Genomic DNA, 27918 nt, shown 5'->3' with positions numbered 1-27918 from the left:
TCGTTTGAAACAGAGATAGCAGAGCCTGATGATATAGGAATCAGATTTGTACCATACATAAGAGGAAGGCAGCGAGGATTCTTGGTCTTATCCTTGGTTATTTTTTTTATCATTTGCTGGCTGCCTTTCTTTTTAAAGGAGCTCTTTAGAGGTATGTGAGTTCTTAAAGAGACAAATCCTGGTGATGCTCCCCTGACAATGAATGAGTGATCAACCTTGTGAACACAGTGACTATGGGGCACACGTTGTGGTTGGTAGGCTGCTAGCACTACATCAAAATGTTGTGTAAATCTCAAGGCATTCCATGAGTCCAGAAAGACAAGACTACCAACAAATGGTCACAATTGAGCTCCAGACCTGGTGATGTTAGAAGAGAAATCTTGATTCTCTGTATTCTAGCTTTGTGGAATAATGTGTTAGTTCCCATTAATTGAACCGTCTGCGATGATGGGAATAAAAATTTGGAATGTTTTATGGTGGCTTTAGTTTCTACATCTGCCAGCCATAGATCTGCTGTTCATTATGCATATAGACACCAATCAATATCTTGGCACACTAACACACTGGATCAATGATGACGAATGAGCACAGCAGTACAATGTTATGTATATTAGTTTATTCATGCATGACACCATATGATTCTACATAATTATAGGCTATGGCTTTTCACCAACGCCAACTGTCATGATTGTTATTCAGAAGAAAACAAATACTCATTGAATCATGCTGAAAGATAACACAGCCAAAATCGCATTATTTTAAAACAAATAATTTCAAGTCAGCGTTTACTGTACCCGGAGGTATCAATAAAAGTAAAAGAATTCTGAGGAAAAATAAACAGAAACAGTGCTGCATTTTGAGGCAAGCAGCAACCATACACATACAATGTTAAGTGTGTTCATGCCTCATACACACTTGCAATGATTTGAAAATGGTCTCAAGTTCCTTAAAAACCTTTAAATCCACATTTTCAAGGGGTTGCGAAAACCTTTTACTTTGAACCACCGAGGACGTGGATTTGATTTCTTAAGTTTTGGTTTCTAGCGGGTTTACAAAATTTGGCCATTATTATGCTGCATTTTAGGAATAGTGTGTGAAGCTTTCAACTCGAGTGGCATGAGTTCATCTCAGTTCATGCCCCTCTCATCGACAACTTTGGCATCACTGAATTGCCAGAGGCAGTATTGAGAACTTTCCAATGAACAGACTTGCATGGTTTCCGTACCTTGTGAACGTGTACAATCACTCCAAAGTATCAAATACCAATGCCGCCACTATGTTTCCAAATCAAAAGCCATCGCTTGCAAGTGTGTACCAAGCCTGGGACTCTTCACAAAACATCCTGTAGATAAACAGTTATAGCTAACCTCCATCATGTGTACTGTATGTAAATGGGACTATATTTTTCACAAGTGCATCTTCACATTGTTTATACTTGTACATTTGCTACACACAGAACTACAATTAACTTCTTTAAATGTAGGTTTTCATAGATCTCCTTCATGTGTTTCTCCCCAACATAAATGCTCTACCCCAGTTTCAAAATACAGGAGCTTAATGAGAGTTAAAGCAATATCCCTCTGGTCTAATTTTCTAACATTTTCCTTGATAGTATAATCAGTTAAGTCTGCATTTCTGTGTAAACAGAAAAAAATAGTTGTTGAAAATTACAGTGCAGAAAAAAAAATATATTTCCTTGTTTGCATGTGTGTTAGGCCTATGACTTTTTAAAAACATTTCTAAACCAGATTTTCAAAATTAGTGAATGAGTGACATCACAACTTCAGTGGCTGATTATTCATGACTTCCTACTGGGGTGTGTCCCGCTAAAATTAAGTATTGCTTTAAGGCCTTAAGGTGAGCGGCAGTTTTGTTCCAAGATCCCATAAAAATGGAAATCAGACAAGTTGGAAGGCTGGGGTTTCATATATTGGTGACAGTGCTGGCAAATGACAAACCATGTAAATACACCATGAAGCAGCAGTGATGCCAATACTGTCAAGACAGAGTTCTATCACCATACTTGTCATAGGCTACTAGGAGCAGTGCACATGTATTTAATCACTAGCAGGCTAAAGGCTGATTTATGCTACAGTGCTCGACTTCTGACATTCATAATTTGTGCTTTAGTCAAGGTTTTAAGTCTCTCTATGGTAACAAAAGTTGCCAAGTTCCCCACTGCCTGCATTTATTTTCTCAGCCAATCTTTCCTCTGTCCCCTCCATGTATACAAATGTTAGCTACGCCCAAAACCAAAGTGAAACCACAGGTATATCCGTGGCTAGCTTGCCATTTCATCCAATCACACTGTGCAAAAATATACGACAAGATAGAAAACATAAAGAAATTGAGGTGCGAGACATTGAAAGAAAAATCTATAATCTCTCTTAAGCGACAGTTGTCAAACGTGTCAAACGTCGTACCATAAATCAGCCTTAGTAAAGATGATCCGATTGAATTCTGCATATTACCTAAGATGATAGAATTCTGCATATTACCTAAGATGGGAGAATTCTGCTTTACCTAAGAAGTTAACCATCGGTACAGATCCTCCAGCCTGCCAACAGATGTCAAGTAAAATGTTCCAGGATGAAGTTCATCTAAACTTCACAATGAGTTTCTAAGAGTGGAGACAACATGGTTTGAAGCTGCTGTGAAGCTAATCCTGACATTCTGGACCTAAGAAGACCACATGGTTCGCTACATCGCAGAAACAAAAACAAATAAAATGAGGTAAAAAGAATTCATGGGATCTTTAAAACCAATTACCTACGATGAACTTGTTTTAAAAGTATAAAGTTAACAAAATATTGATGTTTTTAATAACACAACTATTGCATGCAATATGACCTACTGGTATATTGGTTTCTCCTTACTGGTCCTTTATAATTATCTATAAAATCCAGACACCTCAGCCAGTCTCGGAGTAAAAATAAATTGTAAATGAGCCTCTAGGTACCCTGCTATCAACTGTGTAGTGCACTGAACTGGAATGAAGTCATGTTTAACATCCTCACGAAACAACACAGAGAGAAATACTAATCAGAACATCTGTATCAGAATGACGTGACGAGAGTCGTATTGAAAATTAGGCAAAGTGCAATGTCCACTAGTCACAGTGACGTCAGGAAGCGCCCCGTCCGGAGTTACACCTCGTTCATATCAGACGGCTCGTCCTGCTTGCGTTCCGTCATCCTGGCACATCGTGGGCAAGTTGTGGAGTTGTCATAGTAACAGTCCCTGAGAGGAAACACATTGGTCAATTACTTAACAAAAGAAACGTGACAAGTCATCAATCATTTCTGTGGATTATTGCCACTATAATAACAATCCACTCAGGGTAAGTTGTTGCTTTTTTTTTGTATTTTATTTTTTTATTCTTTTTTAAAACAAACATATAAACAAACATGACAACACACGATAAGATATACAAGCATTAATTGTCAGGGCACATCCAATGGGATCACCTTTTGGTTAGTTGTTTTATATAAGATATACCCATAATACCTGTTATCTAAAAAAAAAAAACCCTACATACATATGCTCAGCTCGAACCCCCCCCTCCCGGACCCCACCTTGAGAAGTACCTCCACTATCCCTCGCACCTAACCAGACACTACCATTATAAGCTAGCTTTTATTCTCTCCACCACTTCTAACCACATTGACATTTTGGATTCATTGAGACCCAGAATTCTTGCTGTAGATATTTCATGGTAAATTACATCGAGATATGTAAGAAACCAAACTTTACGGCACATTTTTTCCGGTTGAAACCAGCGTGATGCGATCAGCTTTTTGGCTACTGTGATACCCGATAAAACCAATCTCTTTAGCTGTGGATTCACTGCAAACTCAAAAACATCATTCAACAGCAATACCGAGGGGTGTACAGGTATATTCCAAGATACGAGTTTTGATATTTGTTGGGTCACATCTTTCCAGAATGCCTTAACTGGTGAGCAGTCCCAATACATGTGCATAAATGTCCCTTCGTCCCCATTTGTACATTGGGTGCATTTGGAATCTTGTTTGAGCCCCATTCGGCACAGTCTTATAGGAGTCAAGTATGTCCTGTGAATATAGTTAAGATTGATTTGTTGATGATCCGGGTTCCTTGATGTAAGTCGGACATTTGCCCAGGCTCCTTGCCAATCAAAGTCATTTTCCAGGTCTGGTATATCCCTCCTCCAGACAGAGTCAAGTTGGAGGGTTTCATACGAGGACGTTAGTAATTGATGATAAAATTCTGAAACAAAACCTCTCGATGTCTCTCTTGAGTAGAAGAATTTGTGGTATCTGTGGTGTTCAATTGGTCTGTCTAATGGAACACCGTGAGACTTCAAACATAGCTCTAACTGTTTGTGAAAAAGCCATGTGGACTTGGTGAGATTAAATTCTTTGCGTATTTCTTTATCACTACAAAAACCCTGTTTGTTAAAAATATCCCCTAATGAGTGTATGCCTTGCTCTTCCCATATAGGGAATCTTATAGGTCGTTTTCCAATTAAGAGAGCATTGTTATTGAATAAGGGAGTATGGTTGTGCCATTCTTGTGGGTTAGGATTTTTTTTTTTGTGATTCACGCCATATCCGGATCGCATGAGTAATTATGGGGCCAAATTTTCGTTCACAGTGCTTGATTGGTAGTTTTGTGTATGCTATGTCCTTCAGTCTATGTGGGGCTACTATGTTTTCTTCTATTTTCCTCCAAGATGCTAATGCTTGGGAGTCAAACCATGTTGTCAATGGACTTAATGAGTACGCCTTAAAATATAGGAAAAAATCTGGAAATGCCATGCCACCATCTGCTTTATTTCTCTGTGCGGTGGATCTTTTTATACGTGGTGGTTTGTTATTCCAAATAAATTTGTATGTGGAGGAGTGTAATCTTTTCCAGTAACCCTCTGGAGGGGGTAACGGTAGCATTGAACAGAAGAAGTTGATTTTAGGTAGTACATCCATCTTAACTATTGATATCCGTGCTTGTACTGTGTTCTTAAGTTTTGCCCATCTATCAAGGTCGTCTTTGATTTTGTTTTGGATTTTTGTGTAGTTGTGCTTCACCGTTTGTCTTATGGTAGGGAATATTTCCACTCCCAAGCATCTGAAATGTTTTACCATCGGTATCTGTCCTGGGAGGGTTGTATCTTTTTTTGCAGGGGTGTTAAGTGGAAGGAAAGCCGACTTCGGCCAATTTATCTTAAATCCCGATAAATCACCAAAGTCCTCAATCAACTTGAGCAGATGAGGCAATGTGGTGTTGGGGTTTTTCATGAACAATATTACATCGTCCGCATATAAACAAATTTTTTGTTGTGTGCCCTTGATTACGATAGGTTCTATGGATTGGGATTGTCTTATATATTGTGCTAACGGCTCTAATGATAGATTGAACAGACCGGGACTAAGAGGACAACCCTGTCTGGCAGAGCGTGATACCGGAAATATTTCAGAGATGATTGTGCCTGTTATAATCATGGCCGATGGGTCTTTGTATAATACTTTAATCATATCGATGAATCCTTTTCCTAACCCCATCCTTTCTAGCACTGCCCACAGATACGACCATTCCAGCCTGTCAAAGGCCTTCATAGCATCCAGGGACAGTATCGCCTTAGGTATGGTGTCCTCTTTGTCGGCATCAAGTACGTGCAGTATACGTCTTATGTTCTCAGTGATCAGGCGGCCTCCTATGAAGCCAGTTTGGTCCGGGTGAACTAAAGACGTCATATGCTTTTGTAATCTGATGGCTAATACCTTAGAGTACAGTTTGATATCTGTTCCGAGGAGGCTTACAGGTCTATAACTACCGCACTCGTTGGGGTCTTTGTCTTTTTTAAGGAGGACTGTTATGAGTGCAATATTGTCGGTTTTATGGAAGTTCCCCTCCTTGACTGAGTATAAGATCATATTTAGTAATAAGGGGCCAATTATGTCCCAACAAGAAAGGTACATTTCTGATGGGAAACCGTCTCTTCCTGGAGCCTTACCACTTTTCATTGCGGTTATGGCCATCTTGAGTTCCTCTAGTGTGATCGGTATTTCTAACTGTTTAGCGTCATCCTCTGAAAGTTTAGGGAGAATAATTTGATTAAGAAATGTGTCCATTTTGTTTTGATCGAAGGTCATTTCTGATTTATATAAATCGGAGTAGAATACTTTGAATGTATCGTTTATTTTTACCGGATCTGTTACAAGTACTTGTTGTGCTCTAATGGTAGTTATATCTGCAAATGTTGCATTAATTCTTAATCGCATGGCTAATAGGTGGCTGGGTTTGGAACCATGAGAGTACTGCTGTTGTCTTGTGCTGCGTATTTGTATTTCCGATTGTTGTCTGTATATGTCATTGATCTCTATTTTTAGTACGTTAACTTGATTTTCTAGTCGAGTTGAGTTGTTGTATTTCAGAGAATTAAATAACGTTGAGTAAAGCGTTTCCAGCTCATCCAGTTTTGTGTTTTGATTCTTGCGCATTTTGGAGGAAAAGCTATCCGTGAAGTCTTTGATCATTCCCTTTACCGACATCCATATTATTCTGGGGTCTTGCACCGAGTTTGCATTCTCCCGTTGGAATACTATAAGAGCTTCTTTGAGTTGTGTAATGAATTCCTTGTTGTTAAGCAGCAACGAGTTAAATCGCCATCTTGGGGCTCGGGAGGATAGTATACCAAATGTACCTTTAAGGAGTAAATAACAGTGATCTGATAGTGCGTTGGGTATCATTTCCACTTCATAATTATCAAATAGTCTCTGTGATGCAAAGACATAATCTATTCTGGATAGTGTCTTATGTCTCGCAGATCGACAAGAGTACTTTCGGGTCGTGGGGTTAAGTAACCGCCATAAGTCCTTTACACCTGTAATCTTTGACCAATCCTTTAATGCCTTTGATGAATTCTTTTGTTCGCTGGAAAAGGCGAGGTAAGATTTGTCTATCCTTGGGTTCCAGATGGCATTAAAATCCGCTCCTATTATAAATGAGTAATCGGGAATGTCTAACATTGCATTGGTTAGTGTAGTGAAGAAATCTTCTTCGTACAAATTTGGGGCGTATACCGCTATCAACGCTATTTTCCTGTTCTTATGTTCAATCTTAGCTATAGTTATCCGACCTTCTACATCAGACCATACTCCCTTTAGTACAATATTCAACTTACGTTTAACGACTATTGCTACACCCCGAGTTCTCGTACCAATAGAGGAGTGACTGATATTATGGTATATGTTGTCCGCTAATTTACCTATGTCTTTCCCTAGAATGTGTGTTTCGCTTAGCAGAGCAATGTCCACATGTTCTTTTTTCATCAGTGTGAGCACGCTTTTGCGTTTAAGTTGGTTATTTATTCCCCCGGTGTTCCATATCATTATATTCAAACTAGCCATAGTCTATACATGTTGCATTGTAATTTTTGGTAATGCTTCCAGAGTGCGAGGCAATACTAGATATACATCCCACTAGTGAGGTCCCGTTGAGAGCCGAGCTTAAAAACATACATATATACAAATAAAAATCCCCTACCCTTCCCTCCCACCGAGAGTCGTACAAGATTGTGTTCCATGAACACAACCTTTGCGTATGACTCTCTCCCTTGCACCACCGGATATCCCAGAATGATCCAATTATCCTTAACATTCCTATGTATACCATAGGATCTAACACTCTAAATTCTACCATAAGTAGAATGTCGACTGTGGCTTGGCCACTTACCCGTAAAAAATAAATAAATAAAAATTTAAATGAGATAAACTAAAAATAAAGACCAAAAATAAGCTTCAATTGTCATGCCTTAATCACTTACATTTTATATGAACTTGTAATTTATAGTAATTTATAGTAACCCATGAATAATATGAAGGTATTGAACTGAAGAGAGAGCCTCAATAAATCAGAGAGAGCGGATGAAAAAGAAGAAAAAAAAAAAAAAAAAAAAAAAAAAAAAAAAAACAAGTAAAAGGAAGAGAACATTAACTTAGATCTTAAAAGAGCATTGCTATGCTTAAACATCTAAAGTATTAATTGGAGAAGTAGTGAAATTATTTCCCATTAATAAAAAAACAATTTTTAAATACGTATATGCAGCATTTCCCCCGACCGGGGTGGGCGATGATCGTTGTGTAGAGTGATCTTTCAGCCGGCCGGCTATGATGGCTCTGTGGTTTTGCATCTAGATAGCTGTTGATTATTCCCCCGAGGGGCTTCTGGTAGAATGAATGACCACGTATTGCTGATATTCCAGAATGCTCCATATATCAAAGAATGCTTCGATGTTCTAGATTATTCCAATATGTCATAAGTTGTTGCTTATGGGTCCTAAAAGAATGAAGAAATTATTATTGTTAATAATAATAATAAACTTTATTTGTATAGCACCTTTCATACAAGAATTGCAGCTCAAAGTGCTTCACAGCAGTACAAATTTGAAAAAGATTGGCAGATCAAGAGCAATGCATAAAGTGTACTGCAGACATAACTCACTCACATAACCCTGACTGTTCCGACATCCAAACTCAAAAACGTTGGTGATCGGGCCTTCTCTCGCACTGCACCCCGACTCTGGAACTCCCTCCCTCAGTCCATCAGACTCCCGTACACTCTCCACCTTCAAAGCTCGCCTCAAAACCCACCTGTTCTCCCTTGCCTTCAACCCCCCACCACCCATAACCCCCCCCCCCCCCCCCCTCCAACCTGATTGATGTCTGTTCCTGTCGCTCTGTCTTTTTGTGTTATCTCATGCTGCTTTCCCCTGTTTCCCCCATGGTCTCATGTTCTTTTTTCGTTTCTTTGTTTTTACTATGTTCCTATAACTACTGTCAGCGACTCCGGGTCATTGAGAAGCGCTATATAAATACAATAAATTATTATTATTATTATTATTATTATTATTATTATTATTATTATTATTATTATTATTATTATTATTATTATTATTATTATTATTATTATTATTATTATTATTATAACATTTTACATAGAATTAGGCATAAAATAAGCATAAAATGAGCATAAAATAGACAGCAGCAAAATAGATAAAGTCAAGATAAGGCATAGAACATTAAATCACATAGCTTTTCATATTAGGATCTAACATCTTAATAGGCCTCTTTGTTTATGGTTTGATTGTCACTAGACATATACTTTAAATAAAATCATGAAATTGGCAGATACACATAACACATAGACATATCAACCCAGTATTTTAGATGTTTACACAATACGTTTGATAAGAGAAGGGTAAAAAACTAAGTGCTTTCAGCACAGCAGTAATTTAGATCTTTAGTGCCGTCAGAGCCATAGGTCTTTCTCATAGACTCCGCCTCTTCCCCCGTTCTAAGGTTGATTGATTGATTGATTGATTGAACATTTTTATTAACAGATTGCAGAATGGGTACAATACAGTACAGCTCAATACACACAATTGTTAAGGGGATGCAGACCAGAGAAAGACTTTCGTCTTGTTTACATCAGGGTCCCCCATTTTCAATGCATCATAACATATATGACATACATGACATATAGATAGACAGTACTGCTACATCTAGACATTTATGACATACCAGATTTACAAATACAGTACTGTTTGTGATACAAAAAGAGTCTAAAAAAGAGTATACTGTATACAGGTACATTATAGAACAATTACAGTTGTGAGTGACTTTACAGAACATTCTAATTGACTGACGTGGTGCGAGCAGCCGGGGGACTAACCTGTGGAAAACAGCAGAGCAGTCGTGGCACACAGACGTGTGACTGTCGAACGGGAACAGGATGTCTCCCTCCTTACACAGCTCACACACAAAGCCTTTGGCTTGACACCGCTACACACACACACACAAGATGAAAAGGTTGACAAATACACCAGGACTGCTTAAAAAAAATAAAAAAAATAGAATACATTTTTTTTACAGTGTAGGAGGGATAAGGAGCTTAGATGTGACAATTGAACATTTAGTCACTTAGCTGACACTTTTATCCAGAGCGACTTACAAGTTCTGTACAACAGGTCAGCAGGAAGGATACAACTCTGGCAGCCATTACCAGCTAAGTAACATAGTTCGTCAAACAGTGTTGAACTTGAGTGCTACTAACAGTCTTGAGTGCATAGTAATAAAGACATATTAGCATAGCAGGTAGGTAGGTAGTAATATATTCCTTAGTAGCAGATAGGCCTGTCACGATAACACATTTTGCTGGGCGATTAATTGTCCCATAAATTATTGCGATAAGCGATATTATTGCGATTTTGAGAGAATTTTTTTTGTTGAGAAATGTATTTCCCAAAAGTTTGCAATTAACCTTTTATTTTTTTTTACTAATATAATAATAGCATAATAATGCAAGGAAACCGTTTCAAAGTGCAATAAACCTTTATTTAACATTGGAAGACATTTTAAATATCCTAAATAAAAAAATTCTCAGTTTGATTGTTTATTATAAAACAAACTGAAACTGGAAACAAGCCCTCTGTCTGGCTTCTTGTGTCATCCTTTTAACATGTACATGTATTATTAATGTACCTTGCGGTACCATGTACAAAATGTTAATAAAGTATGAGGAAAAAACTGTGGAAACGTAATAAATAAAAAGGCAGTGAAACAATAATCAAATAAACACCAAAATATATACTATCTCTATTGGAATGGAGACTTCAGCACAGGATAAACTAGGGATGGGCAAAAATAATCCAGATCGATTGATCACATGATGTACTCGAGTACTCGTGGAGGAAAACGCTGTACAAAATAAACGTCTTTTCCGGTGTTTTATACTTTTATTTTGAAACCCACTGACCGGTCCGGAGCAGAAGTATTGTTGTTATTATCCTAGCAGAACGTATGAGCGGACAATTTGTCTCGTCCGGTTCTGTGTTTTTGAGCTAATGATAAAACAAATGTTGAGATTGTTGGTGAACAACTAACTTTAGGTTAGTTTTAACGTTAGCTACTAACGTTAGATGCAGCTACTACAGGCAATCAACAATGAGGAGGAAGCGTCAAAGCCGTATAGAATAGCCCTGTGGTGCGTACGCACTACGCACGACTCGAAACTACCTGTTATAATAAATTAATTCATGTTTAACTTGTCCCTGTGTCCAGTCCTTTGACTAGCCCCACCCGTTCATTGTAAACAATGATGCATGTAATTGTATTAACGTTATTGTGTGTTGTAGGCAGCTATGCTATACATTGTATTTCGTTTGTTAGCTATTTAGCTAATATTGAATAGCATCAACGCTAGATCTTTAATCTTTATTTAGCAGTCCAGTTTCTCCGGGCAGTAGCGAGTAACTACTTGGGTCTAAAAATAGCTACACTACAAAGAACGCTACTTGGTTAAAAGGAGCAACACTATTGAGAAATGTAGTTAAGCTATGTGCTCACAGGAGCTCCCGTGCTGTGCTCTAGTAACGGCAGCGGCCCGCCTCCCCACACGGAGAGTGACTGACAAGAGGTACTGGTTCCGCCTCATTAAAACAAACACGCAAATAGCAATTAATCGCGGCCGTCAAAATCATTGCATTCATTTTAATTATCGCGCCGATTAATCGATGTATTGCTTATCGCGGCAGGCCTAGTAGCAGAGTGCATGATAGTAAAATACTTTATTTTTTAATGATATTTTTCATCTTCCCCAGTGACGTATATCATCTGCAGCATTGGTAAACCCCCCTCTGGTGTTTTACTGCAGCTAAATGAGAAGCTTTTCTCTGGCCTTTGCAGCACATGATGGTGCGCACGCGTGTCTCAGCGGAGTCAGCGCATGCAGGTTTTAACATGTGTACTTAGGGGAGTGAGGGAATGTCAGACAAGTTAGACAACCCGGGGTCATAGAGCCTTAGATCCCCATAGAGGTGGGCCAAGGGAGTGTCCAGTATGGCCTTAGATCCCCATAGAGGTGGGCCAAGGGAGTGTCCAGTATGGCCTTAGACCCCCATAGAGGTGGGCCAAGGGAGTGTCCAGTATGGCCTTAGACCCCCATAGAGGTGGGCCAAGGGAGTGTCCAGTATGGCCTTAGACCCCCATAGAGGTGGGCCAAGGGAGTGTCCAGTATGGCCTTAGATCCCCATAGAGGTGGGCCAAGGGAGTGTCCAGTATGGGTATTATCTTTTCACGAGTGCAATGATCCAATCAATTTGAGGTAGAAATCTGTGATCAGAGACATCTCTTTGCCCTATAGATGGCGTCACAGCACCAGAGACAGACTGGTGAATGCTGCAAAGGACACTGACGTTGTAACACATGTAAACAAAATCTTAAGGCTGAGACGATATGTCATTTGGAAGAATCGATAAATCGGGTCAAAATGATTGATAAATATAGATATTTCTATTAGAATAAAAAATATGAGTATTTATTTATTTAAAAAATATTTATTTAAACAAATTTATGTTTATTTTGCAGCACTTGTTGCCGCTATCTTTAGTGTTACAGATTTCCCCATTCAAAACTACCACAGTGATCCTTCTCATTTTATAGTCGGTGGTATCTGGATGTGATGGAGGAGTGCACTGCATATTGAATGCGCACAGTGCAGAGTTGCAATTCAACTGAATTTACATGAAATGGGGATGTTTTAAACATTTTTACACATGCAAAAAAAATCGATAAGTGGTCTCAGCCTTACAAAATCTTGAATAAAAATCTTGATTTTCACAGAAAAGGGAAGAGTCCAGTGTGTTTGAAGTATCTGTGATAAACACAAAAAAAACTTAAAGCTACAGTATTGTTTTCTGTTTTCTCCAAAACACATCTTAACACTTTGAGTGCCAGCAGGGGGCGCCAGAAATAGCGCTTGAGTGCCAGCGCTGTAGTCAATGGGAGGGCGATCACATTTGCGAACGCATAAACTATATCTTAAATTATGGCTATGTGTCTAATACGCCCGTCGCTTATCAATGACTTGTTTGCAGTCAACATTGTCGAAACGGATTGTTTTTTAATCAGTTCATTTCCGTTTTATACCATTTTGAAAAATGCTAGTTTTTTTTTTACTTCCAGAAAAAAAAATTATTCTGCAGGAATCACGCTTTACTGGAATACACAAAACACGTTGTCATTTTTCTGCCTATTTATGAATAGTTTTCAAATAAACGCTAGATTATCGATAGTATGTGTACTTATGCACGCTAGATAAGCGGGCTGAAAAATCGATTATCTTATTTCCTGATCAGCACACACACACATATGGGACACGCTGAGATATGTGAAAAAAACTCTGATTATCCCAAGACTGGTAAAATAGATTCCTTACCTCAGATCAGATGTTCTCCAAAAAGATTATTCCAATTCCTGATTGCCATTCCAAATATTGATCGCGTTTATTGATCCAACGCTGGGTAGTGGAAACACATATTCCACGCTGTTCTGCGGCTCGGCAATGAATGGGATCGTCTCCGGTTACATGCCTGACAAGTAAAATGTGGATTCCGGAGAGACGATAGGGGGCGGTATTTTCCCTGTTCGAGCTCAGACAGATCCCCACTGGTAACGTGAGGCTAGATTGATGAAAAATGAATGGAAATCGGTAATAAAAAAAATTGCGATTAAATAACGAGATTTCTTGTTCTTGGCACTCAACGCATGGCATGAACTAGGGCTGGGCGATATGACGATATTATATAAATATCGGGTACAGTTCATTAACGATACTTTTTAAACATATCGTGGATATCGTGATGTTTTGCCCAAGAGGATTGTGTCGCGTCAATCTGGTCCACACGTTGACACTTTTGAACAGCGCCGCCCCACACACACACTACTGCATCAAAGTTACTACTTATGATAACAAAGGCATTCGTTTTGTGGCATTAACGTTATATAGTTACACTTTCAATAACATCAGCGTATTTACATAGCAACGTCCGAGGTCGACCTAGATATAGCAAGCATTAGTCGTTCATATCTCAGCCCGTGCTGACTCAGTTGTGCCCATTCTGCGGTCTGTTAATAAAGTTTTCAATCAGACAGATGTATGGAAAGGCTTTTATTATAACATCCGTTGCAGTAAAATCATTATGCCTCCAGTCGTTTAGTCATTCTGCGGAGCTAAAAGCTAAACGTCGGCCGCGGCGAGCTACCGCTGCCATTGTTGTTGTCATTGAGCTCTCCAATGGCGGAAGTAAAAAATTAATATGCGCTTGCCGATTGGTGCTAAGAACAGCAGGGCGGGTGCAAGCGGTGTGACGTAATTGGCAGACGCAACTGTCAATCAAAATGATTCTGTTTGCCGTCTGAATGAATGAAAACGTTATTAACAGATTGCAGCATGGGTACAATACAGTACAGCTCAATACAACAACAGTCAACAGTGGACTGGAGGATGCAGACCAGAGAAAGACTTTCGTCTTGTTTACATCAGGGTCCCCCATTTTCAATTAATCATATTTCATATCTAAATCATATAATATCTCATTGCTAAATATATGCAATATATAATCTAATAATCCAATAATCTAAATCTAATATATAATATAAAAATGCTAAATGCATGGGTATTTTATTTTGTCTTTAATGTTAGCTTGCAAACTCAAATACTGTCTTGGTAAGCCTCATAATGAATTGTTTGGGGAAAAAAAGAAAAACATCGTGATGCGTATCGTGTATCGCCGAAAGGTCAGAAAATATCGTGATATCATATTTAGGCCATATCGCCCAGCCCTAGCATGAACTAACGAGTTTCTCGTGGCTGGCACTCAAAGTGTTAATGTGGATATTATACACTGACTCAGTCTCCTGTGAGCAGGTTTCATCGACCAGTGTATCAGTAGTGCAGATATTCCATTCTAAAGTTTCACAGCAAGGCTCCCATTTCTAACTGATCAGAGAGGCTCAGAGGGATTCTGTTCAATAAGAATGTAATTTGTGTGTAAACGGTCCTCCCTTTCGTCGGGCCCAACGGTCTGGCCGCAAAGATTCAATTACATTCTTACCGAACAGTCATTTGCATGTGGTTGAGTCTACAATTCGGTCCTTATTACAAACGCTCAGAAATCTCACTTTAACGTCTACATGATGCTGTGTGTAGAACAGAGCTCACCTCGCAGTCTAATTTGATGTGCTTAGCAAACGTGGTGTGGATCTCGGTGAGAGAGCAGCTGAGTCTGCCGCTGGAGATGTCAATCAGGTCCTGTAGTGAGTACATGTCGTCGTTCTCCACAAAGTGCTGACGGTCGTGGAGCTGAGAGGGCACAGAACCAAGAGGAAGACTTGTTACCATAATGTCCTCGTACCGTGAGCTCGTCGCTGGATCGTCAGTTAATCAAAGCTGATAAAACACAATCTCTATGGGATCTATGGGTATTACCACCTACAGTACTAATGTCGGCACTGCTGTGAATGTTGTTAAGACTCTTTTTCAGCCCTGGATCCCAGTGCCAGGGTTAGTGTCTCAGGCAAAGAGAGGTCATGAAAAGCTTGAGATTCTCCCCTCTGTTGCAGAGTTTAAAACCTTGATCTCCAACCTTTGTCAATCAAGTTGTACGTGTTTTAATTGATCGTTATCCTTACTTGTCTTATTGTCATGATTTTATATGCCTTTTTTTTTGCTTAACTCTGTATGTACACTCGACATGAATGTAAATGAGGGAAACCCCAGTTGGCTTTCGAGTTTAAATAAAGGTTTGAAAATGAAAAATGAAAATGAATAACACAAATAACCTAACAAACCAGGGCCTCATGTGTTGATCTAATATAGACTCATATTCACTGATAGAACCGTGTTGTGATCATGCCCGCTTCATATTTCTGAAACACGATAGCCCAATGGATTGGGTCATTTTCTATGCTGATCCAAGGTCAGTCTACATCCACATGCTGCTGTTGAGACGCTGCTGATACAGCCAGCGTTAAAAGGAACACGCAAACTGTTTGGGAAATTAGCTTATTTGCCATCTACCCTGGAGTTAGACAAGCAGATACATACCCCTTTCTTCTCTGTGCATGCATTAGGCTTAGGGAACAGCCGCACCGTTAGCCTAGCTTAGCGTCATTCACTGGAAGTAGGTGTGCCAGTGTAGCCTAGTTCCCAACAGGAACGAAAATACACTCCAAATACAACTCCAAAACGTTCCTGTAAACATGTGTATTTACCATGTGAAAAAAATTATTAAAAAAAATTGACAGTTTTCTAAGCAGATATATACTCCGATTTTTTTGCCTAACCACTGCTGCCTGGGCGCAGTGATTTCATCACCTCAGAAAAGAATGCACCTCAGACTGAAGGAATAAGAAACCCCAGAGTGTCTGTAGATGGAGCTACTATTACAGCAGGACAAGTGTTCACTGCCGTCCATCGAGGAGATCCATGAGTCCAGGTGTCGGAACAAAGCCATCTCCATCATCCAGGACCACAACCACCCAGGTCACCAGCTGTTCTCTCCCCCCTGCGATCCGGTCACCGGTACCGCAGCATACGAACAAACGCAAACCGGTACAAGAACAGTTTCTACCCACAGGCAGTAACGCCTGATGAACAGTTAATCCGCTCATTACTGGACTCAAATGCTGGTACAAGGCTCAGCCACTTTACTGCACCCCGTGCATCAATATAATGTGCAATTATTTTATCTTGTCGAATGTGTACTTATTTTTATTTTTATTATATAAATTTGTACTTATGACAGTTTATTGTATATAAATACCTGCTTTAAATTTTTTTATTATTATTCCTTTATGCTGTGGAGCAAATGCAGCGGCGCAATAATTCCATATTGTTGCATATGGCAAATAAAACTGAATCTGAAGAGTCTCTGTAGATCAGACCTGGGCATTGTACGGCCCGCGGGCCGGCCCGCGAAAGATTACATGATAATAAAAAAGAAATAAAAAAGAAATAAAAAAAATATTTCTTTTTTCAATTTTTTTTTTTTTTTTACTTTTTTCTTTTCATGTCAACGTTCACACGCACAATATATGCTTAGGAGACATGCTCAGAAGATGTTGGTTCTCTTTGGATCCACCTACACATGTGAACAGACATTCTCAGTCATGATGTTTACCAAGTCCAGGTACAGATCCTCTCTCACTGATGAACATCTGGCAGCTGTGCTTCGCATCTCCACCTCAGACATGCAACCTGACTTTGATGGACTTGTTAAAGCTCAACAGAGACTAGATTTCTCACACTGAATGAAAAAAATAAATAACTGAAGAACACTAAAATGTGGAAATATAACAAGTGAAATGGGACACTTGATATTTTTTTTCTTTTTTTTTTGCACAGTTCTGAAAACATTAAATGTTTAATATAGGCATGTAAAGTAAAAAAGGCTACAAAACTGGTACACTTTTCTTTACACAGTTCAGTGACATGTCTTGTTTATTTTTGCTATAAGATGATGTGATGTCTTTAGAAAGCTAAGAAAATCCTTGTTTCAATAGTATATGAAACTCAAAATGCCCTTTGTTATTAATGTTTCACATTTTGTTTATCATTTTGGAAATAAATTCTATTTGAATAAATTATATTTTTGAAAGCTAACCTCACGTTTTAATTGCCAAATAATAACATACACTCTTACCAGGGGTCAAAACAATGCCATTTACTGCTTTTTATATAGAAATAAAATGTATATTATGCATAATTGAGTTTGGAATTTTGGCCCGGCCCCCCAACATATTTTCAGTTGCTCATTCGGCCCCCTGGGGAAAATAATTGCCCACCCCTGCTGTAGATGGAGCCACTGTTACAGCAGGACAAGTCATTCTGCTGCAGGCAGACACTGTACCAGAGTCTCTGTAGATGGAGCCACTGTTACAGCAGGACAAGTCATTTTGCTGCAGGCAGACACTGTACCAGAGTCTCTGTAGATGGAGCCACTGTTACAGCAGGACAAGTCATTCTGCTGCAGGCAGACACTGTACTAACCTGCAGCAGCAGCCGCGCCTCCATGGCCTCCTTACAGGTGATGAAATAGGGCTTCATCAACAGGATATCTTGACGCAGTTTCTGGGGTTGGATGGCACAGACAGACGCACACACAGACAGACGCATGCACAGACAGACGCACAGACAGACGCACGCACGCAGACAGACAGACAGACAGACAGACACACACCAGAGTTGGGTTCTTTACCCAAAATGTCATTTACTACATATTACTTCTCTTAAAACTAACAAATTACTTTACAAAAGACTCATTGGGGTAAGTAATTGGTTACACTACTCGTTACATTACTTTTGCATTACCACCTAAAGCCGTCTGTGATGCGTTCTCACCGCAGACTATTTGCTAATCGTGAAAAGCAGAGGGAATAACGTATCTCCTCTCTCTCTGCACAGTTCAAACTTCAGCATGATGACAGCAAACAGGAGACGGCCAAGGGGATGAGAACGAGCTCAAACAAGGGGAAATGTTCAATAGGTTTTTAAGGTTATACCTATTTTAATGCATGACACTGCTAGCACCCCTAACATCTCCTGTGCCGACGGCTCCGAGCTGGAGTTTGTTACTTCTTAGAAATACCTTGGCCTCTGGCTAGACCCATCCCTCTCCTTCTCTACTCACATAAAACACCTGCAGGCCAAAGTCAAAGCTCGTCTGAGCTTCCTGTACCGTAACAAAGCTTCTTTCCCCCTGCTCGGCCAAACACACTTTTGTCAAGATGACCATCCTCCCTATATTTGACTATGGCGACACCATCTATAGAATGGCATCCCAGTGTTCCCTCAGAAAACTTGACAATACTCCATCATTCCGCCATCCGTTTTGCCACTAGTGCACCCTTCACCACTGTGACCTGTATAACCTGGTGGACTGGACATCTCTTCACACCAGAAGGCTTCTTCACTGGCTTCAAGTCATCTATAAAACCATACTTGGTAAAACAACCCTCTACCTCCCCTCCCTTCTGCAGGTCTCCACTTCTGATTACAACCTATGGTCCAGAAACTTCATCAAACTCAGGGAGACACACGGGAGACACACGGTTAACCGTCTGTAGTGTGGTAGTGAAAGGTTAATCTTCTGTAGTGTGGTAGTGAAAGGTTAATCTTCTGTAGTGTGGTAGTGAAAGGGTTAATCTACGATACATCCCATCTGTGTAACTGAAGAAGAAATAAAAAAGGTAAAAAGCAGGAATGATGCATTTATTCACAGAATGGACATGAAAGCTCATCAGATTCTTTAGTGTGCATCACAAACTGGCCAGTTGTACCTGAAACAATGTACAACAAATTGCATAGTGCCTCTTTAACACACACACTGACCACAGCTTAATTATTAATTCATTATTTTGTATCTAAAAAGATACTAACGTTTTCAATCAGTTCACATTATTCCAATATTTTTATTGCAGTCAAATTGGATTGTAAAGCACTTCCCCCCCCCCCCCTTATACAGTATATCAATACTTCCCTGTATCGATATATCAGCACTATACTCTCTCGCAATATATTGCTGTATCGATCCCCCCCCCCCCATAATTATCAGTGCGACTGTAGTCTGCATACCCTGAAAGGATTCTCATTTCAAACAGTACAGTTCATCATAGTACATACTACATACTGTAGCCTATACTCTCTGGACTAGGAAACAGACAGGTGCTCACCCTGATCTCCACCAGCTCCTCTACGAAGTTGAAGAGCAGTGGGTTGATCTCCTTCAGCTTCAGCACAGGTCTGGATATCATCAGGGTCAGGTAGCGCACGGAGGAGCGACACACCTGACCAGGAGACGCACTGTTAGTATATAGACCAGCGGTTCTCAAACTACGGGTCGCGACCCAAAGTGGGGTCGTGGGTAGGTGACAGCGCATTGGCAAGAAAAAAAAACTAAAAACATAAATATTTGTTAATACTTTTTTTTGTAATGTTCTGGCAACATATTTTTGCTAAATATGCCTTGTTTTATAAATGTGTATTGATAACATAGTGCTGTAATTACATTTTCTAATACATATGATCAAGTTCAACAATGTGTGCTTTTGTTTTGATATTCCTTAATTCCACGCTGAAATTACACGATACATTAAGTGTGGGGTCGGCAAAAAGAAATCCTAAATAAAATGGGGTCGTGGTATAAAAAAGTTTGAGAACCCCTGGTATAGACTGGTGACGACTGCCCCGTCTCCCACGCTAACGTCACACCTGACCAGGAGACACACTGTTAACAGTATAGACTGACGACTGCCCCGTCTCCCACGCTAACGTCACACCTGACCAGGAGACACACTGTTAACAGTATAGACTGACGACTGCCCCGTCTCCCACGCTAACGTCACACCTGACCAGGAGACACACTGTTAACAGTATAGACTGACGACTGCCCCGTCTCCCACGCTAACGTCACACCTGACCAGGAGACACACTGTTAACAGTATAGACTGACGACTGCCCCGTCTCCCACGCTAACGTCACACCTGACCAGGAGACACACTGTTAACAGTATAGACTGACGACTGCCCCGTCTCCCACGCTAACGTCACACCTGACCAGGAGACACACTGTTAACAGTATAGACTGACGACTGCCCCGTCTCCCACGCTAACGTCACACCTGACCAGGAGACACACTGTTAACAGTATAGACTGACGACTGCCCCGTCTCCCACGCTAACGTCACACCTGACCAGGAGACACACTGTTAACAGTATAGACTGACGACTGCCCCGTCTCCCACGCTAACGTCAGTCCACGATGTCCGGCTTGCTTAGACAGCTGCATAAGCAAGCTGAGAATCTTTTGTTTTGAGAATAAATTGCTAATGTATATCGATAATCATCAGGAAACTTCATTAATGACTGACACCATCTCTCATCTCCTCTCCCCATAGACACGATACAAACATGACGTCTATTCACAATGTGTTACATTAACACACCTTTCCTGGACTACATATTGTTTTACACAACGCTGCACAATTGCACTGTATTTTTATTATAATTTAGTGTATAATATTCTACTACAATCCCGCGCAATTGTACAGCCCTGTCCTATATTATATTCTATTGTACTTTTATTATAATTTAGTTTATATATTCCTTTTTATTTTATTCTACTTCAATTGTCTGTTAATGTTGATGCACCAAAAGACCAAGAATTCCTTGTATGCGCAAGCTTACTTGGCAATAAAGACCTTTCTGATTGTGATTCTTCTGATTAATGCATGAAAAGGGTGTTGAGGCCATGACTAGTACCTTGCGGAATTCAAACTCCCAATTGTGGATGACGCGGGCAGGGATGATGGCCGTGTCGTTCCAGTGGCAGGTGCCACAGTAATACTGGCCTGTGTAGTCACACTGCCGTGCCTCACTAGGGATGCCCCCTGCAGGATAGAACAGCACAGTGCAGACACATTGTACAAAATCCAGCATGTAACCGTCTCCGATATTAAAGTTAATATCCTATTTAAAAACAATAAAATAATATTGTTTTATCAAAAAGGGGCACAAACCATCAAGGAGGAAAACTTTGAATTGATTTATTCAAAGTAAAAAATTATAGATACAAAAAAAAATCTAAACAATACTAGGTGCTGGACAATATAAACATTTAGTATAGTGTGACTGCACACTAGATAATGCTCCCATGAACATTTATTTGCAGTACCACCATGTGTGACGTTTCGGGTGTGTGCTCTTCCTCAGACAAAGTATTACATAAGAATTTGTCCCATCTAGCTAAATCCCATCTATTGGGGCAGAACGTCCCAAACCAACATCAACTTCACTCAGCAATGCAGTAATCCTCTGAAAAAAGCAGAGAGGAGTAGATCCACTCAAGGCTCCCACATAGTTGGGCGTACTGTGAGCGGACCGGACTCTGAGCGGCATGTCCGCAGTCGTTTGAGGTTTCATAGTCGAGCGTACCACCGTGTACCAATTTACTACATTTATCGTGCCAGTTTACTACATTTCCCACAATCCTTGCGCGCCATTTACATGTTCTGTCACGGCGTCGTCCACCGATGTCAAAATAAAGAGTCTAGGTTCGAAATAAAACGGGCAATTTTACACACTTCATTTAGAAAAGCTATTCAAACTTCTCATGATGATGAAAAAAAAGACATGGTCGAAATGTATATGAATTGGAATGGATAACGATTAGCGATAGTAAAACAAAATTTAGCGTCATCTACCTGCCAAAGTTTTACTGGACCAATACTACCCATAGAACCATGATCCTGCCCTACTCTCTCTTGGCACGGAGTGAGTGTTCAGAGTAAAATGCAGATCGGTGTCACATTTAATGCAGGTCGATGTCAACCAACACGCCGAGCAGCCTTTTGTGTGACACCAAGTGAGTGACGTCCAATGATGGACGTCCGCGCGGTTAGAAAATTGGCGCTTTGAGTACGCGCGGACCTCTCAGAATCTGCACCTGGCTCGCTGATAACAAACTATCATTACACCTGGGTAAAACAGAGTCCATTCTCTTCGGATCAAATAACAAACTCGGCAAGACCGACGGCTTCTCAGTTACAGTGGGTGACAATATTGTCACAAGGAAAGATGAAATGACATACCTGGGTTGCATCCTAGAGGCAAATCTTTCCCGTGACAAAATAGCATCCAATGTAATCAAAAAAGTCAACCAAGGAACAAGATTCTTGTACCGGATCTCCTCTCTGGTAAACAAGAATAACCTGAAGACTCTAACAGGAGCACTCATTCAAGGGTACTATGGCTATGCTTGCACCTCATGGTACCAAAGCACCTCAAAGGCACTAAAAACAAGATTACAAACATCACAAAAAAAACTGGTCAGACTACTGCTTGACCTGACTCCTAAAACCCAGCTCACCCCTGCCAATTTTGACAACCTAGGATGGCTTAGAGTAGATGACAGAGTACAGCAACTTGCAATGGGCCTTATAGTGTAGTATAGTAGTAGTCTACAAGATACACTACACACCACTAAGGTACCCATGTACATAAATACTTCCCAAAGGTCAGTGAATACAGTACCACGACCACAACACCAGAGGGAGTTCCACAAATCATGTTCAACCCAGATTCGGCACAAACAAGGGACTAAACACGTTTCGCAATTATGCCATATCAATGTGGAACGCCCTACCCACAGCCGTAAAAAATGTGAATCCCTACCCACCTTCAAAACCGCTCTCAAAGAGCACCTACGGGAGGCTGCAAATGTCCAAACCCGCCCTCCAACCCACCCACCCACCCCCTCCTAATGTACAGTTTCCTCCCCCTCGTATGTATATATTTTCTGTTAGGATCTCTGTTTAACAATACTGTATATTTGCATATCTTGTATGTCACAAATATAACAGTCATTTATGTCATGATATATATTATCTGTATATCTGTATGTTGTGTATGTCATCAATGTCATTATGTATTGAAAATGGGGGACCCTGATGTAAACAAGACGAAAGTCGTTCTCTGGTCTGCATCCCCTTTAACAATTGTGTGTATTGAGCCGTACTGTATTGTACCCATTCTGCAATCTGTTAATAAAGTTTTCAATCAATCAATCATGCAGAGTCCGTTCCGCGTACGTTCCGCCCCGACTATGTGGGGGCCTTTAATGTCATATCGGGAAACCTTCTCTGAACACACCCAGTGATGCAGTGCCCCTCTGAAAGAGGCAGAGAGGAGTAGATACACTGTTAATGTCATATTGGGAAAACCTTCTCTGAACTCACGTAGCGACACAGGCGCGCGGCACTCTGCACAGCGGTAGTCCTGCCGGTCCAGGCCGATCTCTGGGCAAATGCTGAGCTCGTACTCCGACTGGTGGCTGACCTTTGTCCTCACACAGGGCTTGGTGATGAGGTTCATACACTTGCTATGGCAGCGGTAGTAGCAACCTGACATGGGGAAAAGGACAACATTTAGTACAAGTTCTACACGCCAATTATTATTATTTCCCTTCCTTCTAGACGTCATTCCCTTCCCATTCAACTCTAAATGCTATCAATGTCAGAGATTCCAAATGTAGCGTAGTAACTTAATCCATGGAGATATGGGCGTCAATAAAAGTCTAAAACGGGTTCCTCTTCCCCTCCTCCAGCAGCATCACCATCCCTCCCTGAACAGGAACATTGAACTGCTTCTGCTCTCCTCACAGGCTCACACTAGAGCAGGGGTTCTCAAACTTTTTTTATACCACGACCCCATTTTATTTAGGATAAAAGCACACGTTGTTTAGAAAATGAAATTACAGCACTATGTTATCAATTAAATGAATGAATATTATCAACAAAAGCAATGGAATTATTTCTGTATACACATTTATAAAACTAGGCATATTTAGCCAAAATATGTTGCCAGAACATGAAAAGAAAATGCGCTCACGTGCGCTTTGGCAGAGATCCGCTTCTACTCTGAAAACCCGCCCTCACAGAGGTATGTTGATGCGAAGGGGACACGCTTTATCAGCGCAGCATTACACAACACTTGGTACTCGTTCCGGACTGATATCCAGAACTTTGCGAGGGCCTGTCCAGTGTCCAGTGAACTTGACTTTCAGTAGCTCGTCACACGAAAGATCATTGAGCGCCTCCTGGCTGCATTCTGTTCCTACAAAAAGCCATCAAGCGTAGTAAATACCCCCAAATCTCCAATGATTATCCTGGAGTGCCACTAACGGAGTTTCAAGCGCATTATCAGCCCATTTCTCTGCCAATGTGTTGTTTTTGTCTGCAAGGAAAATCCGAGTTAACAAAGGCGAATACTCTGCCTCGATATCAGAGGCAGAGCCCATTTCATCGCCGCCAACCAGCACCGCTTCTGACAACAAACCTGTCAATTGCGAGTCTGGGTTACACACAAAAGACCAGACCCCCCTCCCGCGATTATAAATGCGCAGGGTGTAGTGAGATGTGTATTGGAATACGTGTGTCGGCCTCCATTGATGAAGGGGCGAGAGTCGCGAGACATGGCAAATACACACAGCTGCCGGGTGGAAAACTCGATCCGAGTTTTTTTTAGTTGCCAATGCGCTGTCACCTACCCGCGACCCCACTTTGGGTCGTAACCCGTAGTTTGAGAACCGCTGCACTAGAGGATAATTCCCTCCCTGAATAGGAACATTACATGAGGATCGCCAACTGCTTCTGCTCTCCTCACACTAGAGGATAATTGAGTCGAATTTAGGCCAGATTCACGCCTCCCGACAGTTCCCGATTTCAGGCTGGTCTCGACCAATTATTTGCCCAGATGATCCCGTATTCAGCCTGAGGCCGATCTGCTCACAAACCAGCCTGGGATATCAATTACTGACAATAGCACAGCAGACATGTTGACAGCAAGGTAAACAAACCAGCCTGGGATATCAATTACTGACAATAGCACAGCAGACATGTTGACGGCAAGGTAAACACACCTATAACTTAATCATTTCATGGGTCTGTTCCATTCAGGTGTGCCAGGGCCCGGATGCTGCGCACTCGCGCTCACTGGCAACACCTAAATTAAATGTATTAGTTACAGTTGTGTTTATCCTGCTATAACACAACAAAATATTTGCTGTGAAATATGTGCCGTCAACAGACCAACAAATATATAAATAACATGTCCCATTTTACATGTTAATGTTTTGGGATGTGCGTGCAGTTTGGTTTCACAATAAATCTCCCAGGACCGTCTGGATGAAATCAATGTGACATCTGATGATGCTGTTTGGACACGGAAGCAGAGTTTTGGCTCCAGGATTGATTCACAAATTACATCATTCTACAGCCCAATCTCGCTTAAAATACTGTATGTAAAGTACTGATTGACCACAGGAAAAAAGTACACATTGTACGTTATGTTATAGCCATAAGTACATATTACATATTCAAGACATTTAAACTTTTTAGAAAACGTTTTAGCTATGTTATTGTATTGCATTGACTTGTGCATAATTGTATTCATCTGTTTCTTTATACTGTAAAGCACTTTGACATTCACAGGTGTTTACATTTTTATACAATTTTCTTCATGTTTTACATATATTTGTATATATATATATATTTGTTTTGTAAGGATTTAAATCAGTAAGGAATTACATACATTTTGAGTAGTGGAAAAGGGGTAGGATTAAATAAGTGTATACTTCTTCCTACTCCTTTTCAAACATGTAAATTGAGTTATGTTCCTTTTTGTTTTGTTTGTTTTCTTTTTCATTTCATTGCTAGAGATTAATGATTTTTTTTATTATTATTTTTATTTACATGTTCGAAATAAAGATTTCAAATCAAACTTTGGTTGATTTTAAATGTGCTATATAAATAAAGGTGACCTTGACCTTAACCTACGAACCTGGGAGGCAAGTGCCTTTACCTCAAGACTGTCTGAGACAGACTTTTCCAATAGCCTCACCCAAACCTTACCCCAAACTATCTTAGCCATAACCGTTAAACGTTAAAACAAACCATCATCATAGTATTGCTATGTTTGTATCAAGGTGGGTGAGTGGCTTAGTCTAGTGGTGAAAGCACTATGTGTTTTAGTGTAGTGGTGAGAGCACTATGTCTTAGTCTAGTGGTGAGAGCACTATGTGTCTTAATCTAGTGGTGAGAGCACTATGTGTTTTAGTGTAGTGGTGAATGCACTATGTGTCTTAGTCTAGTGGTGAGAGCACTATGTGTTTTAGTGTAGTGGTGAGAGCACTAGCGTTTTAGTGTAGTGGTGAATGCACTGTGTCTTAGTCTAGTGGTGAGAGCACTATGTGTTTTAGTGTAGTGGTGAATGCACTGTGTCTTAGTCTAGTGGTGAGAGCACTATGTGTTTTTGTGTAGTGGTGAATGCACTATGTGTCTTAGTCTAGTGGTGAGAGCACTCACCTAGGCTGCGACCATAATCATTATTGGTTTGACTCCCAGTTGCTGTGTCTGTTTTGGACTTTTGCCCATACGTAACATAATATATGACTTATAAAATATGTAAATATATTACTTATGGCTATAACATAACGTACATTATGAACCCTTTTTCCTGTGGTCGATTAGTACTTTATTCACTGATGAGACCGTGTTGGCTTCTAAGCTGGGAAATGACTGGACCATTAAATTAATAGATAAGAGATTTCCATAGAATGTCCTTCCAAAAAAAAAAAAAAAAACATTCATGATTGAATGTTGATATATCTTAATGCATAATGAATTTGAATCTAAAAAGCTACAGTATATATCTTGATGCATAATGAATAAAAACCAACTGTATACATCTTAATGCATTATTAATGAAAATGTACAGTACATAGTGCAATGAATTTTTGTAACAATTAAATATAATTTCCTGAAAAATGTAAAAGGTGCTTTGAACATTTCTACGGCTGTTGTGTGTCCAGTTCAGGGGTGTAAAAAGTACCCAGAAATTATACTTAAGTGAAAGTATGGGTACCGTCTCAAAATCGTACTCAATTAAAAGTCAGAGTATCTGGCTAAAAACACACTTAAGTAAAAGTTAAAAAGTTTCTACTTTTAAATGTACTTAAATGTTTAATCAAAGATCCCCGCTTTCTAGTCTTGCACAAGGACCAATCAGCATGGGTATGGGCGGGTTAATTTTCCATTGATGGGGATTTGATTGGCTGTTTTTAAATAAAGTGCAGCAGCAGGATTAATAACGTTAACGTTAGTTCGGCCAGAGAAACAAATGTACAAATTAAAATGGTTGGACCTGTGAGATTTGTACTTTGTAGGTCTGCATTTTAAATGTAAGGGCGACAGTGGCTCAGGAGGTAGAGCAGTCGTCTGGCAATCCGGAGCAGGTTGGCACCTTGCATGGTTGCCTCCGCCGTCGGTGTGTGAATGTGTGAATGAATGGGTAAAAATGTGAGTAACAAATTGTAAAGCGCTTTGGATAAAAGCGCTATATAAAAAAGCAGCCATTTACCATTTAATGTTTTTTTTTCTCTGAAATGTAGTTGAGTAAAAGTACAAGTATACAAACCTAATAATACTTGAGTAAAGTACAAATCCCCAAAAACAGTACTTAAGTATTGTAACAAAGTACAATTACTC

General features: G+C 40.1%; 1 protein-coding gene across 1 annotated transcript in view; it reads right to left on the bottom strand.

The window, feature by feature from the left end:
* Positions 1-616: 616 nt before the first annotated feature.
* Positions 617-27918, bottom strand: part of def8 (differentially expressed in FDCP 8 homolog) — a 53134-nt gene continuing 25832 nt past the window's right edge. The window contains exons 6-12 of the mRNA XM_084337408.1: positions 23611-23775; positions 21137-21264; positions 19551-19664; positions 17869-17949; positions 15040-15180; positions 9712-9821; positions 617-3240 (exon numbers count right to left, since the gene is read on the bottom strand). Of these exons, the coding sequence (XP_084193534.1) occupies positions 3147-3240; positions 9712-9821; positions 15040-15180; positions 17869-17949; positions 19551-19664; positions 21137-21264; positions 23611-23775 (833 nt within the window). The 3' untranslated portion in view covers positions 617-3146. The remainder of the gene's footprint in view (positions 3241-9711; positions 9822-15039; positions 15181-17868; positions 17950-19550; positions 19665-21136; positions 21265-23610; positions 23776-27918) is intronic.

Source organism: Notolepis coatsorum (assembly GCF_963971535.1).
Source record: "Notolepis coatsorum genome assembly, chromosome: 20".
Classification (NCBI taxonomy): domain Eukaryota; kingdom Metazoa; phylum Chordata; class Actinopteri; order Aulopiformes; family Paralepididae; genus Notolepis; species Notolepis coatsorum.
Note: the sequence above shows the minus strand (reverse complement) of the source record. Positions and strands in the feature narration are given on the sequence as shown.